The sequence below is a fragment of the Ahaetulla prasina genome, chromosome 8, assembly GCF_028640845.1.
Source record: "Ahaetulla prasina isolate Xishuangbanna chromosome 8, ASM2864084v1, whole genome shotgun sequence".
Classification (NCBI taxonomy): domain Eukaryota; kingdom Metazoa; phylum Chordata; class Lepidosauria; order Squamata; family Colubridae; genus Ahaetulla; species Ahaetulla prasina.
In genome coordinates this window covers 80,897,516-80,915,638 of record NC_080546.1, presented here as the reverse complement: position 1 = coordinate 80,915,638, position 18,123 = coordinate 80,897,516, and the positions used below count along the sequence as shown (strand labels likewise).

The 18,123-nt window shown below is 42.1% G+C and overlaps 1 protein-coding gene across 2 annotated transcripts in view; it reads left to right on the top strand.

The window, feature by feature from the left end:
• Window positions 1-7,649: 7,649 nt before the first annotated feature.
• CORIN (corin, serine peptidase) overlaps window positions 7,650-18,123 on the top strand; it is a 149,301-nt gene continuing 138,827 nt past the window's right edge. For both annotated transcript variants that reach the window (XM_058193328.1, XM_058193327.1), the window contains exon 1: window positions 7,650-7,738. In XM_058193328.1, coding sequence (XP_058049311.1) covers window positions 7,670-7,738 — 69 coding nt within the window. In that variant the 5' untranslated portion in view covers window positions 7,650-7,669. The remainder of the gene's footprint in view (window positions 7,739-18,123) is intronic.

The following is an 18,123-nucleotide window of genomic DNA, read 5'->3' as shown; positions in this document are numbered from 1 at the left end:
TTCTACTTCATTTACATTTCTGTGCCCTTGGGAAAAACATCAATGCAGAATAAAATGTGCAGGAGAAACCCAGCTGCACCTCGTGAGCGCTGGAAAAACAACTTGCACAAATAGTCCGTGACTTATGACCTTGATGGAGCCCAAAATTTGTGTTGCTAAACGACAAATTTGCTCCATTTTGCGATCTTGCTTGCCACAGTTGTTAAGTGGATTACCGCAGCTGTTAAGGTAGGAACACGGTTGTTAAGTGAATCTGGCTTCCCCATTGACTTTGCTTGTCAGAAGGTCACAAAAGGGGCTCAGGTGTCCCCCAGGATACTGCGACCGTCATAAATTCGAGTCAGTTGCCAAGCCCCCAAATTTTGATTGGCCTGACAATAGGGATGCTGCAACCGTTGTAAGCTTGAAAAATGGTCATAAGAGACTTTGTAATTGTAATGGTCAGTAAATGAATGGTTGTACTGCCTATACAGTAGGGGTCTCCAACCTTGGCAACTTTAAGACTTGTGGACTTCAACTCTCAGAATTCCTCAGCCAGGTGGCTGAGGAATTCTGGGAGTTGAAGTCCACAAGTCTTAAAGTTGCCAAGGTTGGAGACCCCTGCTATACAGGACTGCCTACTACACTGTCTGACATTGTAGCAGTTGAAGAGTAAAGCGTTAACAAGGCAGTGAAAGCTGGGCCACCAAAGGATTTTGCAAAAATATGAATTTGTAATTAAGAAACTACGTACCAGAAAAGAAACCTCTCCAAATCTGAGCAAAGCTTTTTATAAAATAATCCTGGTGTTTAATAAGAGTTCACTGTGGCAGGGTTTTAGTTCCTAGAACAGGGGCTGAAGAATTTAAAAGCAGAATTAAAATGTTCAACGCGAACCCTTTCCATCATTTCAAAATAAAAAATTTTTTTAAGGTTGCTTACTATTTGTTAAAGGTCTGGGTTTTTTTTTTAAATCTCAAACCTTTGATTCTCATATTTCAGGAAATGGAGTGCAAATGTGGAATTAAAATCTACTGTGATTGCAGAAAAATCATTGTAAAAGACCGCTTATTGAATATAATATACCAGTGATGGCTAACCTTTTCCAGATTGAGTGCCCAAAGTGCGAGCTCAAACCCCCAAAATGCAATGTGCGTGTGGACCCCTCACATGCGTGCACTGCCCCCCCCGCATATGACTGTCCCTTCGTGCATGCGTGCAAACGCCCCCCCCACATGCATGGCAGAGACCCGAAGACCAGCTGGCCAACGGGAGGTGCAAGCGCATTGCGCAGCGGAGCTGAACTGGGGCGACAGCTCACGTGCCCGCAGAGGGAACTGTGTGCACCCTCTGGCACACCTGCCATAGGTTTGCCCTCACGGTAATATAGCATCAACAATCAACAATCAAGGTCTCTTTGGAAGACAAAAAACTCAAGTATGACAAGCTACAGGCAACTGTCGTGTCCCACTCCTCCGCTGACGGCCGCGTCAGGGAAATCCGAATCAGGTGTGCCTCTGCAGCTCTGCCAAAGTCCTAGCAAAGTTCTCAAGGCAGGCAGGAGACCAGAAAGTGACTTCAGCAAGATAAGGTAGACTTTGCCTGACTCAGAGAATGCCAGAAAGCAGATCCTTTATATAGACCATGGGGTGTGGCTCCATGACTCAGCACTTATCCAGGCCTGCCGCTCCCTTCCTTCTGTTGCCACCGCCTATCAATTCTCCTGAAGCGAGGGTCGCTCCAGTCTGCAGCTGTTGGTAATTGACCTTCCTCAGGCTCACATGCTGTGGGGGAGGGGTCTAGTTGCTCCGTTTGCCTGGGCATGGAGCCAGAGCTGGGGGCTGGAGGCACTTCTTCCTCCTCGGCCTGTCTGGGCATGGAGCCAGGGCTGGGGCCGGGAGGCATGCTAGGACATTCCTCAGCGTTCGGAAGCAGATAAGATGGGCCCGGCTGCGGGGAAAGCGGACGAGGCACAACAGCAACTCCAGGAAGAGTGGCTTACGATGATTTGAGAAGTGGAGAATCATACAGACGGGAAGCTTTGTCTCCTTTCTGTACTGCCTCAAGCAATAAACTTTCTAAAATAACAGTGGGTTGCATTTTGTGTGGAGATTCAGAATCACCTCCTGATTGCATTGATAACGGCAAAGGATTTTGCCCTTAGACTGACTGGGGAATTCTGGGAGTTGAAGTCCACGCATCTTATAATTGCTAAGATTGATAAACATTTAGAGCAGTGATGGCTAACCTTCTTGCCATCGCGTGCCAAAAGCGAGGGGAGCGCGGGACGTGCATGCGTGCCAACACCCATAATTCTATGCATCCCCCCCCACGCGTGCGCACATGACCCCTGCGCGCTCCCCTGCTTTTGGCACGCAATGGCCCGCTGGGCCCAGTAGGGCTGTCTTTTGCTCTCCCCAAGCTCCAGAGCCTCTCTAGGACCCTGGGGAGGGCGAAAACAGCCTTCCCCACTCCACTGGATGCCGGAAACTGCCTGTTTGCTGACTTCCAATGGGCCCAGAAGGCCCAAAAATCATGCAAGCCAGACCTGAGCTCCCGTGCCCACCGATATGGCTCCACGTGCCACCTGTGGCACGCATGCTATAGGTTTGCCATCACAGACTTAGACAATAATTTAGAGAAGCCTTAAGACTAAAGATGATCAGTGGCTTATGTGCATATCTCTGAGTGTTTTAAACCAGGGCATAAACTACTTCGTTGAATTTAATAGTTGCAAGGGAGATATTTAGAAAATAAGGGAGAATGGGCAAAACTGGCTGGAGAATTATTTAGAAGGGATCTAGGTTACTTCATGGAATATGCTGAGACATAAATTATGATTCACAGACCAGAATGGCTAAAAGTATCAAGCAAGCCAGCCTATTTCTTTAGAGTAACTTTGGTCCAACAAGTCGAAGCATGGTTAACCAAACCACAGTTTATTTAATTGACTTAAATTTTCTGCTATATATGATATCTCAAACCATAATCTTGGTATATATGAGGCTTTCCACATCACACCAGCCTAAAATCCTGGTTTGTAGTCCATATGTGATACAATCACACCTAACCGAAAAGAAAAAAGAGGCTCCATAGCCCTATTTTTTATTTATTTATTATTTATTTTGTCAATCACATATAAGATAACAGGTAAAAGTATAAACATAATTCGGATACATGAAAAGAGTAAGTAAAAAGGAATATTAGGACAGGGATGGTAGGCATGCAGGGGCACTTATGCACGCCCCTTACAGATCTCTTAGGAATGGGGTGAGGTCAACAGTAGACAGTTTAAGCTTAACGTTTTGGGGGTCTATCTACATCACAATTGGTAGAAACCCACACTTTGGAGTGATGCAACCTTTGATGGTGCTGGGGAGGATTAAGGGGGGATGAATTGCGTATCACGGCTTTAATTTTATTAGCAGAAGGAGGAATAAATGTTTTTAGTGAGTGTTTTGCCATCTGGAGGACATTCTACTTGTACAGTTCTTAGTCCAAAGGATTGTGCTTTGAAAGATTCTGAAGCGTGAAGTATCCTGAACAATACAAATCTGAAATTTATGTAACCCTCTGTGTACTTTCTTCGGGCCTAGTCGAGTTAACGTAACCTCTGAAGAAAACAACTAACCTCAGAGAGCAAGTTCAACCCTGTACTACAGATATTCTCCTCAGTTCCCTCTGATTCTTTGTCTAACTAGCTAGACTTTTCTCCACCTAGTTTTCTGGATGCAAAGTAAGGAGAAACATGCCGTCTTGCGGGTGTGTATGTGTGTGTTGTTTGATAAAAGAAAGCGAACTTTGTTGAAGTCCTTTTATACAGTTAGTCCTTGACTTACAACCACAATTGAGCCCGACATGTTTGTTGCTAAAGTGAAACATTTGTTAAGTAGCTTCTGCTTCATTTGATGAACTTTCTTGTCACTGCTGTTAAGTGAATCGCTTCAGTTCAGAGGTGGGTTTCAGCAGATTCTGCCCAGTTCTGGAGAACCGGTAGCGGAAATTTTGAGTAGTTCGGAGAACCAGTAGTAAAAATTCTCACTGGCCCCACCCCCATCTATTCTCTGCCTCCCGAGTCCCAGCTGATCGGGAGGAAATGGGGATTTTGCAGTAACCTTCCCTGGATTGGGGTGGGAATAGAGATTTTACAGTATCCTTCCCCTGCCACGCCCACCAAGCCACGCCCACCAAGTTACGCCCACAGAACCGGTAGTAAAAAAAAATTGAAATCCATCACTGCTTCAGTTGTTACATTAGCAACATGGTTGTTAAGTGCTTGTCAGAAGATCCCAAAATAATAATAATAATAATAATAATGTTTTAATTTGTATACCGCCCTTCTCCCGAAGGACTCAGGGCGGTGAACAGGCAAATAAAATACAGACAGAAATATACACCATAATTAAAACAACCCTTAAAAAACTGATTCAAATATGCCGAAAATTTAAAATAACATTACACTCCATACAAATTACAAAAGTTAAAACCCACAATTAAAATTTAAAATTTAAAATCAGGCCAGTCCAGCCATATGAAATAAATAGGTTTTAAGTTCGCGGCGAAAGGTCCTAAGGTCAGGTAGTTGTCGGAGCCCGAGGGGAAGCTCGTTCCACAGGGTAGGAGCCCCCACAGAGAAGGCCCTCCCCCTGGACGCTGGGAGATAGAGGCCGGCAGTAGGCGGTCCCATAAGTAACCCGGTCCTAAGCCAAAAAGGGGAATCCCATGAACCCGGGACACTGCAACCATCATCAATGTAATTCTGAATTTTGATCACGTGACCATGGGTCGGTAAATGTGGAAAAACGGTCATAAGTCCCATTCCCCCCACCCCCCCCAGTGCCCTTGTAACTTTGAACTGCCACTAAATAAAGAGTTGTAAGTCACGGATTGTATTTGCGCAACAATGAAAAAATAATGAGATCCGTCTGAGAGGAATGTAATTAAGAAAATAGCAGAATGCGCAGAAATGGATAGACTAACGCTTATTATTAAAGACAAAGAAGAAACTGAATACTATTTGATATGGGACATATTTTATCAATGGCTAGACAACAGAAACAGAAGTTAGAAAGGAGGAGATATAAAAAGAGGAAATGTTAAGAAAGAGTTGTTAAAGATGATGTTAAGTATTATTGTTATCATATTATGATAGAATAGAATAGAATTTTTTTTTTATTGGCCAAGTGTGATTGGACACACAAGGAATTTGTCTTGGTGCATATGCTCTCAGTATACATAAAAGAAAAGATACGTTCATCAAGGTACAACATTTACAACACAATTGATGGTCAATATATCAATATAAATCATAAGGATTGCCAGCAACAAGTTATAGTCATACAGTCATAAGTGGAAAGAGATTGGTGATGGGAACTATGAAACGATTAATAGTAGTGCAGATTCAGTAAATAGTCTGACAGTGTTGAGGGAATTATTTGTTTAGCAGAGTGATGGCCTTCGGGAAAAAACTGTTCTTGTGTCTAGTTGTTCTGGTGTGCAGTGCTCTATAGCGTCGTTTTGAGGGTAGGAGTTGAAACAGTTTATGTCCTGGATGTGAGGGATCTGCAAATATTTTCACGGCCCTCTTCTTGATTCGTGCAGTATACAGGTCCTCAATGGAAGGCAGGTTGGTAGCAATTGTTTTTTCTGCAGTTCTAATTATCCTCTGAAGTCTGTGTTTTTCTTGTTGGGTTGCAGAACCGAACCAGACAGTTATAGAGGTGCAAATGACAGACTCAGTAATTCCTCTGTAGAATGATGTCAGTGGTATGGTGATAAATACCACAACAAAGTGTTGTATTATGACTACTTAAATATAATGGTACCCAGACTGCACACTGTTTGATGAAAATTGAATGTGATATAAATAAAACAAATAAAACTTGTAAAATAAATAAATAAACAGTTGGAAGGCAAGGAGTTACCTGGCTGGATATTCTCTTCAGTTCCCTCAGTCTCTCTGTCTAATAAGCTAGGCTTTTTTCCCCCCACCTACCATAATTTTATTGATGCAAAGTAAAGAGGGATGCACCGTGTTGTGGGGGGAGGAGATGCGGGAGGGGGCTGTTTGATAAAAGAAAAGGAACTTTGTTGAACTTTTATATAAGAAATTAAAAGTCGCTTGGTCCTGGGGAGGAAAGCTATGGCAAATCTAGACAACATTCTAAAAAGCAGAGACATCACCCTGCCAACAAAAGTGCATATAGTCAAGGCTATGGTTTCCCCAGTTGCAATGTATGGCTGTGAAAGTTGGACCATGAGGAAGGCTGAGCGCCAAAGAATCGAGGCCTTTGAACTCTGGTGCTGGAGAAGACTCCTGTGAGTCCCTTGGACTGCAAGGCGAACAAACAGGTCAATCCTAGAGGAGATCAACCCTGACTGCTCTTTAGAAGGCCAGATCCTGAAGATGAAACTGAAATACTTTGGCCACCTAATGAGAAGGAAGGACTCACTGGAGAAGAGCCTAATGCTGAGAATGATGGAGGGCAAAAGAAGAAGGGGACGACAGAGAACGAGGTGGCTGCATGGAGTCACTAAAGCAGTAGGCGTGAGCTTAAATGGCCTCCAGAGGACAGGAAGAAAGGAATGGAGATTTTGAATTATCCTTCCCTCAGGAGTGGGGAAGGAATGGGGATTTTACAGTATCCTTCCCTCAGGAGTGGGGTGGGAATGGAGATTTTGTGGTATCCTTCCCTCAGGAGTGGGGAGGGAATGGGGATTTTAGAGTATCCTTCCCTCAGGAGTGGGGAGGGAATGGGGATTTTAGAGTATCCTTCCCTCAGGAGTGGGGAGGGAATGGGGATTTTGCAGTATCCTTCCCTCAGGAGTGGGGTGGGAATGGAGATTTTGCCGTATCCTTCCCTCAGGAGTGGGGAGGGAATGGAGATTTTGCAATTATCCTTCCCTCAGGAGTGGGGAGGGAATGGGGATTTTACAGTATCCTTCCCTCAGGAGTGGGGTGGGAATGGAGATTTTGCGGTATCCTTCCCTCAGGAGTGGGGAGGGAATGGGGATTTTGCAATTATCCTTCCCTCAGGAGTGGGGAGGGAATGGGGATTTTAGAGTATCCTTCCCTCAGGAGTGGGGTGGGAATGGAGATTTTGCGGTATCCTTCCCTCAGGAGTGGGGAGGGAATGGGGATTTTGCAATTATCCTTCCCTCAGGAGTGGGGTGGGAATGGGGATTTTGCAATTATCCTTCCCTCAGGAGTGCGGAGGGAATGGGGATTTTAGAGTATCCTTCCCTCAGGAGTGGGGAGGGAATGGGGATTTTAGAGTATCCTTCCCTCAGGAGTGGGGAGGGAATGGGGATTTTGCAGAATCCTTCCCTGGGTGAAGGATACCGCAAAATCCCCATTCCCACCCCACTCTGGGCCCAGACAGAGGTGGCATTTGCCAGTTCTGTGAATTAATCAAAATCTCCCGCTACCGGTTCTCCAGAACCTGCTGGATTTCATCCACGGGCTGGGAAGTGGGGTCTCCTCCGGACGCTCTGACGAGGACCTAGCCGGGGCTGGGTGGAGATCGCGGAACGGGAGCCGCCGCCACCCCCCAACTCGGGAGCCGCCTGCCTGTCGTGGAGCCGGGGGTTGGGGGGGGGGGGGGAAGGGCTGGCTTTCGCCGCCGAGACAGCGTCAGGAGCCCGAAAGCCACAATCGGGCCAAACGGCGGCGAAGGCGGGAGGGCAGAGCATGTCTCCTCCCGACCGGCTTCCTGCGGAGACCGAGGGCTCCCCCAGGCAAGTCCTCCCCACCGAGCAGGTAAGGGCTACGGGGGCGCAAGCCTCTCCTTCCCAGCCCGATCCTCACTAGGCTCTCCCCCCGACCCCACCGAAGACGGCGCCGTCTAAAGGAGAACGCGAAAGCCAAACGACACCGACCTAGGCTCTCTTGCCCAGCCGGCAGAACGGATCGCATGGGAACAGACAGCTCGGCTCCGGGAGGATCTGTTTTTCCGGCGGGGGGTGGGGGAGGAATGGATCTAAAGCCGGACTGATGATCTTTTTTGGGCGGGGGGGGGGGGAAAGGGGAGAACGACGATGCTCCTGGAGAACCATCTCGCAGGTCTCGTTGGGAGGGGGGGGGGAGAAGCAAAAAAAAAAAAAGCTGGGCTCGAGTCCTCCTTTTCTGCTTGAGAAAGTGGAAGAATAGAATAGAATAGATTTTTGTTTTATTGGCCAAGTGTGATTGGACACACAAGGAATTTGTCTTGGTGCATAAGCTCTCAGTGTACATAAAATAAATAGAATAGAATAGAATAGAATAGAATAGAATAGAATAGAATTTTTATTGGCCAAGTGTGATTGGACACACAAAGAATTTGTCTTGGTGCATATGCTCACAGTGTACATAAAATAAATAGGATAGGATAGAGTAGAGTAGAGTAGAGTAGAGAAGAATAGAATAGAATAGAATAGAATAGAATAGAATAGAATAGAATAGAATAGAATAGATGTTTTTGTTGGCCAAGTGTGGTTGGACACACAAGGAATTTGTCTTGGTGGATAAGCTCTCAGTGTATATTGATATATTGATATATTGATCATCAATTGTGTTGTAAATGTTGTACCTTGATGAACGTATCTTTTCTTTTATGTACACTGAGAGCATATGCACCAAGACAAATTTCTTGTGTGTCCAATCACACTTGGCCAATAAAAAATTCTATTCTATTCTATTCTATTCTATTCTATTCTATTCTATTCTATTCTACATAAAATAAATAGAATAGAATAGAATAGAATAGAATTTTTTATGGGCCAAGTGTGATTGGACACACAAAGAATTTGTCTTGGTGCATTTGCTCACAGTGTACATAAAATAAATAGGATAGGATAGGATAGGATAGGATAGGATAGGATAGAATAGGATTTTTTTATTGGCCAAGTGAGGTTGGACACACAAGGAATTTGTCTCCAGTGCATATGCTCTTAGTGTGCATAAAAGAAAAGATACGTTCATTGAGAATCATAAGGTACAACACTTAATGATAGTTATAGGGTACAAAGAAGCAATCAGGAAACAATACCAATATAAATTGTAATGATACAAGCAACAAAGTTACAGTCATACAGTCATAAGTGGAAGGAGATGGGTGATGGGAACGATGAGAAGATTAATAGTAGTGCAGATTTAGGAAATAGTCTGACAGTGTTGAGGGAATTATTTGTTTAGCAGAGTGATGGCCTTCGGGAAAAAACTGTTCTTGTGTCTAGTTGTTCTGGTGTGCAGTGCTCTATAGCGTCGTTTTGAGGGTAGGAGTTGAAACAGTTTATGTCCTGGATGCGAGGGGTCTGTAAATATTTTCCCAGCCTTCTTTTTGACTCGTGCAGTATACAGGTCCTCAATGGAAGGCAGGTTGGTAGCAAATTGTTGTTGTTTTTTTCCCTGCAGTTCTAATTATCCGGAGTCAGGCTGCCTTTTTCTGTTCCAGAAGGAAACGGCGGGGCGTTGGAAAGGCGAGCGCCAAAAGCCTGCAAGGTTCCCAAGGTGCGCGCAACAGCCTGGGGTTGTGGGCAGAAAGCGAGGGAGCCAAGCGTTGCGGTGCGGTGCCTGTCGGGATTTCCCGGCCGATCCTTTTTCTTTTTTCCCCCGATTTGTGTGTGTGTGTGTGTGTGTGGAGGAATTCAATACCGTCCGACGCCTGAGCGGTTTTTTCGGCGGGGATAAAAACCTCTCCTTGTTGGCTCCGGGCGCGCAGAGACAAAGCAAAGTTGAGCGCGGGAAACTTGCTCGAGTTTCTGGCTAACGGCTTCGGGGTTTACCGAACGAAGCAGGTTTCCTTCAGCCGTCGAAACCCTAAAGCGAAACTCCCGGATTGACACGCCGCCGATCGGCGTAAAACGCGCGCCTTAATTCGTGCCGGTGGTGGCGGCGGGTACGCGATCCCCCCCCACCCCACCCGCCTTGCTGCATCGCCTCGGGATCGGTGCCCGTTCGCTTGCTACCAACCAAGCCTTGACCCGAATCGTGATTCGGGCTGACCGTAGCTTAACTATAGCTAGAGGGAGTCGCGCCTTGCCTCTTTTAATTTTGCTGGGCTAACCAAACCCGTTGGATCTTGTGCTTTTTTGGGGGGTGATTCACACGACCGTGTTAACGCAGGGAAGCGGTCACTTCCATCACCAAGGAGAACCCGGGCAAAGTTGACTGGGCAGTTTTGTTCGTTTCTGAGATGTGGACTGATACGGGCAGGGTTTATTTATTTATTTATTTATTTATTATTATTTTTGCAAACCGGATTGTTGGAAGCAAACGCGCAAAGCCGGCAAACCTGCCTGGCCCCTGGGACGCTGAATTCTCGCTTTTGCGATCCGGGCTGAGGAGGTGGCTTGAGACCGGAGATTTGCAAATTGGACGGGAGATGGTTTGCAAGACTGGGTCGGGGAGGCACGGTGCCGATTCAAACTCAGCCCCCCCCCCACCTCCCACGCGTGATTTGGGGACCTGCGAACCCAGCCTTCCTCCCAGGGTTTCCCCGGGGAAGAAAAGAATAGAATTTTATTTTATTTTTATTGGCCAAGTGTGATTGGACACACAAGGAATTTGTCTTGGTGCATATGCTCTCAGTGTATATAAAAGAAAAGATACGTTCATCAAGGTACAACATTTACAACACAATTGATGGTCAATATATCAATATAAATCATAAGGATTGCCAGCAACAAGTTATAGTCATACAGTCATAAGTGGAAAGAGATTGGTGATGGGAACTATGAGGAGATTAATAGTAGTGCAGATTCAGTAAATAGAGAGAGAATATGCCTCTCGCGAAGGAGGAGGAAAGAAAAAAAAGAGAAACAAAAATATGGAATTGGTTGGTGCTCTCTGAGGTTGGTGGTTTGCAGGTGTTTCGTTACCGACTAGGTAACATCATCAGACCTAATGAACGTGGGGTTTGCTTGCTCCCTGTTTATACACCGTACTTACCCTGCCAGTGTTGTTTGTTTTTCGTTTCACAGCTTGTCTTGGCTTGCTATGGTGGATTCAGTGGTAAGGCAGTTTTGGACAAGGTTATGTGGGTATCCGTTTTGTTGGAAGGGGCTTACATGCGAGCTGTTTCCTTATTGTGGCTTTCGGGGTTGCTCCAATGTGGTTGTACTCGTCTGAATTATGTTCTTATTTATTTTGGTTTATTTATTTGTCAATCATATACACGATATGAAGATATTTATAATTTTTATAATCATATAAATATGTATAAGATATAAAAGTATAAACATAATTTGAATACATGAAAAGAGTAAGTAAAAAGGAACATTAGGACAGGGACGGTAGGCATGCAGGTCCACTTATGCACGCCCCTTATAGACCTCTTAGGAATGGGATGAGGTCAACACTAGACAGTTTAAGCTTAAAGTTTTGGGGGTTTGGGAAAGAAACTACAGAGTCAGGTAGTGCATTCCAGGCATTGACCACTCTGTTGCTGAAGTCGTATTTTCTGCAATCAAGTTTGGTGCGGTTTACCTTTTATTTATTTATAGAATTTATTGGCCAAGTGTGATTGGACACACAAGGAATTTGTCTTGGTGCATATGCTCTCAGTGTACATAAAAGAAAAGATACGTTCATCAAGGTACGACATTTACAACACAATTGATGGTCAATATATCAATATAAATCATAAGGATTGCCAGCAACAAGTTATAGTCATACAGTCATAAGTGGAAAGAGATTGGTGATGGGAAGTATGAAACGATTAATAGTTTCATACTTCATACTTCATACTTGAGTTTGTATCTATTATTTGCTCGTGTATTGTTGTGGTTAAAGCTGAAGTAGTCATTGACATGTAGGACACAACTTACACAACTCTTGTGGAAGGTTGGGTTGGGAGCACTTGGTGAGAGTGGTTTCTTTTTCAACAGGCTGGCTGTTTCTTCTGCTGTTGAGAATATCCTAGGAAGGATAGGCATGTTTTCTTCTCACCTTGTGAATTTTTATTTCTTTAGAAAACTTTGATTGTTTTGTTGCGTCTTGTCTACTTGTTCTTTCTTTATAACAACAAAGGAGAGTTTCTAGAGGTTGCATTATAGTCTCTGCTATGAATCCTGAGACCGCTGATTCTTGTTGGAGTTCTGATTTTCTTTTATATTTGTCCATCAAACTGAACATGGGTAGTGAAGCAAGAGTTGATAAGATCCATGATTTGGGTATTTCCATCTTAATGTATTCGGCTAGTATACATTAAGTACAGTATTATGTACAGTATTATGTACAGTATTACAGGGTAGTACTGCCGCCATGGATTCTTTTGTTAGTTCTGGGACTATGGATGTATAAGAGTGCTGTGACATTGAATGCAACCGTAATTTCATCTTCTAGTTTTAGGTTTTTGATTTTTTGGGAGGCATTGTACTGGGGAGTTGATAGACTATTCGCTCCCTTCTGTGAGATAGATATCCAAGCTATTTTGCACATTCTTTAGTGGAGTTGTATGTGGGAGATCCTAATAATAATACAGTTGGACAAAGAGGTATGTGTATTTTGGGCATCTGTAGAAGTTTTTTTTGGATGTTGCGTTTGGTATTCCTACTTTGCTCAGAGCAAAGGCAATCACGAAAGTGCTGATATAATACAGAGTACTTAATTATTCTCACAACTTGGCACAAGTCTGCTTTTGTTGCTGTGCTACACCTGAAAACAGAAGTTAGTGTTTTTAAAAAAATATCTGCAAAAAAATGAATAGGGTGGCAAAAAAAAAGCTGACTATGGCAAAAAAATGCTGGAGAGGACAGGATACGATGGCAGGATTCTTGCATGATCATTTCCATCCAGTTGCTCATTACAACATCTGTTCAATTTGAAAAAGCATCCAAATATTTGCTAAAATACCAGAGGTTAGAAAGAAGCTATAAACTTCTGCCGGAGTCCTAAAGCACTGCATACCAGAACAACTAGACATAAGAACAGTCCCCCCCCCCCAAACACCATCGCTCTGTTAAACAAATAATTTCCTCAACACTGTCAAACTATTTACTAAGTCTGCACTACTATTAATAATCTCATTGTTCCCGTCACCCATCTCTCCCCACTTATGACTGTATGACTATAATCTTGTTGCTTGTATCCTTACGATTTATATTGATATTGTTTCCTACTATTGATTATTACTATTGATTAATATTGATTCCTACAAAGAATGTTCTTTCTGCACCAACTCAGTAAGCTCAAACTGCCCAAGGAGCTGCTGATTCAGTTCTATAGAGGAATTACTGAGTCTGTCATTTGCACCTTTATAACTGTCTGGTTCTGCAACCCAACAAGAAAAACACAGACTTCAGAGGATAATTAGAACTGCAGGAAAAAAAACAATTGCTACCAACCTGCCTTCCATTGAGGACCTGTATACTGCACGAATCAAGAAGAGGGCCGTGAAAATATTTACAGACCCCTCACATCCTGGACATAAACTGTTTCAACTCCTACCCTCAAAACGACGCTATAGAGCACTGCACACTAGAACAACTAGACACAAGAACAGTTTTTTCCCGAAGGCCATCACTCTGCTAAACAAATAATTCCATCAACACTGTCAAACTATTTACTGAATCTGCACTACTATTAATCTTCTCATAGTTCCCATCACCAATCTCTTTCCATTTATGACTGTATGACTATAACTTGTTGCTGGCAATCCTTATGATTTATATTGATATATTGACCATCAATTGTGTTGTAAATGTTGTAGCTTGATGAACGTATCTTTTCTTTTATGTACACTGAGAGCATATGCACCAAGACAAATTCCTTGTGTGTCCAATCACACTTGGCCAATAAAAATTCTATTCTATTCTATTCTATGATTTGATAGCTTATTTGTACCCTAGGACTATCATTGTTTTACCTTAGGATTCTTAATGAATGTATCTTTTCTTTTATGTACATTGAGAGCATATGCACCAAGATAAATTCCTTGTGTGTCCAATCACACTTGGCCAATAAAGAATCTATTCTATTCCATTCCATTCCATTCCATTCCATTGGAGTACAGAGTTTGGAATCTTAAGCCATTTCCTCAATCACTAATGACTCATTGGCACTTTGTGTACCCATTGTGATAAAAAAAGCCTACTATCATTACTGGCACAACGTCATCCCATCATTCTTGTGCTGATGTGCGAAGCCCCTGCAAGGGATATGGCCATGGATCTGATTTGAAAACATTCATAATTTCTAGTCCGGATGTGTTTGTTCATAGAATAGAATAGAATAGAATAGAATAGAATAGAATAGAATAGAATAGAATAGAATAGAATAGAATAGAATAGAATTTTTATTGGCCAAGTGTGATTGGACACACAAGGAATTTGTCTTGGTGCATATGCTCTCAGTGTACATAAAAGAAAAGATATGTTCATCAAGGTACAACATTTACAACACAATTCATCTTCTACTTCTATGTTTTTCCATTATGTGAACCTAAGAAGTTATGAAGGGTAAAGATTTTCCAGATGTGAGGTCATTTTCTCGAAACAATACAGAAATAGCCTGCTGCTTTATGATAGGTATTTTTCAACTAGCCATTTTCTTTTACAGCCCTGACATTCCAAGGTAATCTTTCATCCAGGAAAGCTAACCAGGTTTGATTGGTCTTATTTTTTTAAGATTGGCTTCATGCTGCCACCTACTGGGGCTCAGGTGGGCTGTATAATCCTAGCAACTTTTAAGTAAAAGCATAAATGCTTTGCTGTACCGACCTTATTTTATTTTATTTATTTATTTATTTTGTCACAACAATATATATAGGTATCATACAAAAGATTATATATATATATATATATATATATATATATATATATATATATATATATTTATATATATATATATATATATATATATATATATATATAAAGAAGAAAAAGAAAAATAATAGGACAGGAACGGTAGGCACGTTTGTGCTCTTATGCACACCCCTTATGGTCCTCTTAGGAATGGGGTGAGGTCAATAGTAGAAAGTTTTTGGTTAAAGCTTTTAGGATTATGGGAAGAGACCACAGAGTCAGGTAAAGTGTTCCAAGCATTGATGATTCTGTTACAGAAGTCATATTTTCTGCAATCTAGATTAAAGCGGTTAACATAAGTTTAAATCTATTGGTTGCCCTTGTATTATTGCAATTAAAGCTGAAGTAGTCTTTGACAGGAAGGACATTACAATAGATGATTCTATGAGTTAAACTTAGGTCTTGTCGAAGGCGACAGAGTTCCAAGTTTTCTAAGCCTAGGATTTCAAGTCTGGTGGGATAAGGTATTTTGTTGTTTTCAGAGGAATGAAGAACTCTTCTTGTAAAATATTTCTGGACACGTTCAATTGTATTGATGCCAGAAATGTGGTGAGGGTTCCAGACAGGCGAGCTGTATTCTAGAATTGGTCTAGCAAATGTTTTATATGCTCTGGTTAGTAGTGTAGTGTTTTAGGAAAAGACCTAACTTTTCTTCTAGTACAGATAATCCTCATTTTACAACAGTTCATTTAGTGACCGTTCAAAGGTACAACAGCACTTCAAAAAGTGACTTATGATCATTTTCACCCTTATTAAGACCATTGCAGCATCTCCATGGTCACATAATCCAAATTAAGACACTTGGCAATTGACTCATATTTATGACGGTGGCAGTGTCCCAGAATCATATGATCCATCACCTTTTGCAATCTTCTGACAAGCAAAGTCAGATTCATTGAACAGCCGTGTTACTAACACAACAACTGCAGGGATTCAGTTAACAAGAGTGGCAAGAAAGGTCATAAGATGGGGCAAAACTCACTTAACAAATGTCTCAGCAACAGAAATATTGAGCTCAGTTGTAGTCATGAGTTGAGGACTGCTTGCATAGTGGCATATTAGTGCAGCTCTGAAGAAACAGTAGGTGTCTTTATTCATTTTAATCCGTGTGTTTCTGATGTGTAGGAAAACTGAAATATTAAAAATGTGTTTCGACAAGTTTTTCCACATGCCTTTGCTATTTCAAATAAACTAGGAATATTTGTTGTCTATGAAAAAATAGAAGATGTATGGTTCCCCAAACACAATATGCTTCTCCAAGCATAGCAATAGAGTAAATGTTGCAGTCCAGTGAAAAAACATCTAGGTCAAAATAAATAGAAAAGATTCAAAAACAAAATTATGATTGGTGCCTTCTGTGGACAGTCATCTCAAGGAGACAATGTGAATAATATTTCCCTGAAATAGATTACAGAATTGCAAATAGGAATCATTACTAATGTGAACATTGATTTATATCTGGCAGCTTGTGAATTCTGTTCAGCATAAAATTTCCCACAATTATGTGATTTAATTAAGCATGTCCTTTTAAAGAAGGGGGAAACGAAAGCAATTTGCTCTCCCTGACTTGCATTAAAATACGGTTAATCAGTTTGAAATAATGCGAATTAGGAATGGTGACTTTGTAATTCTGGAATTCATTATCTTGTGAAAAAGGGTAGATGCTATTATTTCTTGCTGTGTTCTGCACAAAAACACCCAGGCTTCAAAGATATGTTTGGAATTGGTTCCATTGAGGAACAAAAATCCTGCCTCCCCTTGCTTATATTTAGGCATGAATCTTCATAAATGGGAGGTACACCCCGCCCCAATATTATATATAGCAGCTCCTCAAGTAGATGTAATGTTTAGAAGAAATTTGGCTGGAGCAGAAAAAGCCATTGAACCTCAGCGGGTGAGGAAGACTGCCATTTTGGGGGTTGCGAATGACAAAACTTGGAGATTTCCTCACAGATGTCAGCTGACGTTAAAATATCTTGGGAGCTACCAGCCTCATGTTGTGGATGGTATCCTTTTTCCTCTCGCACTAAAAGCCACGGGAAGCCTAAAGCGGCCGGAAAGGCGATCTCCCCACCCCTCCAATCCTGAAGTTATAAATAGCTATGGCCCAGCTATATTAGATTCCTGGGACTCAGTGCTTCCCAGAGCAATGGAAAATCTGAGGGGGAAAAAAAATACCGCTATAAAAATAAAACCCCAGGACGCTGGGGAAGAATTCAGCGCAGGATTGACAGTAAATTCAAAGACTTCTCCCTTTCATAGTAGATAACCATAATCGCCAAAGTTTACACTTGTCGGTCTCCCTCAGGCCGTTTGAAGCTCGAAGTCGATTTTGGCATGAAGCAAAGCCGTACAGCTGCAGGGTTGCGTGCCTTAATTCCAGAAGGGGAATGAATGGTTTCCTTGCTTCCGTTTAACATCTGAAGAAGGAACTGGGAGAGTTATCTCTGACTTTGGCTTCTCTTGAAGGAAATCTCAAGAGCCAGCTGTAAGCAAAGGGCAGTCATCAGGGCAGATTTCAACAAGAACAATTTAAGAGACCTGCCATTCTCTAAAAAAAATATGCGGACACGTGCTCCATAACAACCGTACAACAAATAGAAATTTGGTAGCCGCAGCTTCCACTTCTCCGTATCTGGAAAAGTTTGAAATGTGGATTGGAAATGAAATGAAAGTCTATTGCATATTTTTTTTTAAAAAAAGCAAACAAAAGCAACTACATTTTAAGTCCCCAAACAATATAGCTCACTTTTTACATCTTACATCTGCTACAATGTCCTTCCTGTTGAAGACTACTTCAGCTTCAATCGCAACAATACACGAGCGCACAATAGATTTAACTTAATGTGAACCGCTCCAATCTTGATTGTAGAAAATATGACTTCAGTAACAGAGTTGTTAATGCCTGGAATGCACTACCTGACTATGTGATCTCTTCCCAAAATCCCCAAAGTTTTAACCAAAGACTATCTACTATTGACCTCACCCCATTCCTAAGAGGTCTGTAAGGGGCGTGCATAAGAGCACCAGCGTGCCTACCGTTCCTGTCCTAATGTTCCCTATAATTGTATCCAATTTGTATGGTTATTTCATGCTTATACTTATATATACTGTTGTGTTTGACAAAATAAATAAAAATTAAAAAAAATTTAAAAATGCAATGACACGGAATCACTTGGAAGACCTTCATGAGTGATATTTTTGCATACATTTTATTAAACGTTTTAAAAGGAAGATTAAAAACTAACGAAAACTAATACAAAGTAAAGAAAGGAAAGGAAAAAAGAAAGGAAATCACAAAGGTGCAAAAATAAAAGGTAAAAAGAAATAGAAACTTTGGATTTCTGTGCAGCAAATGTGAGA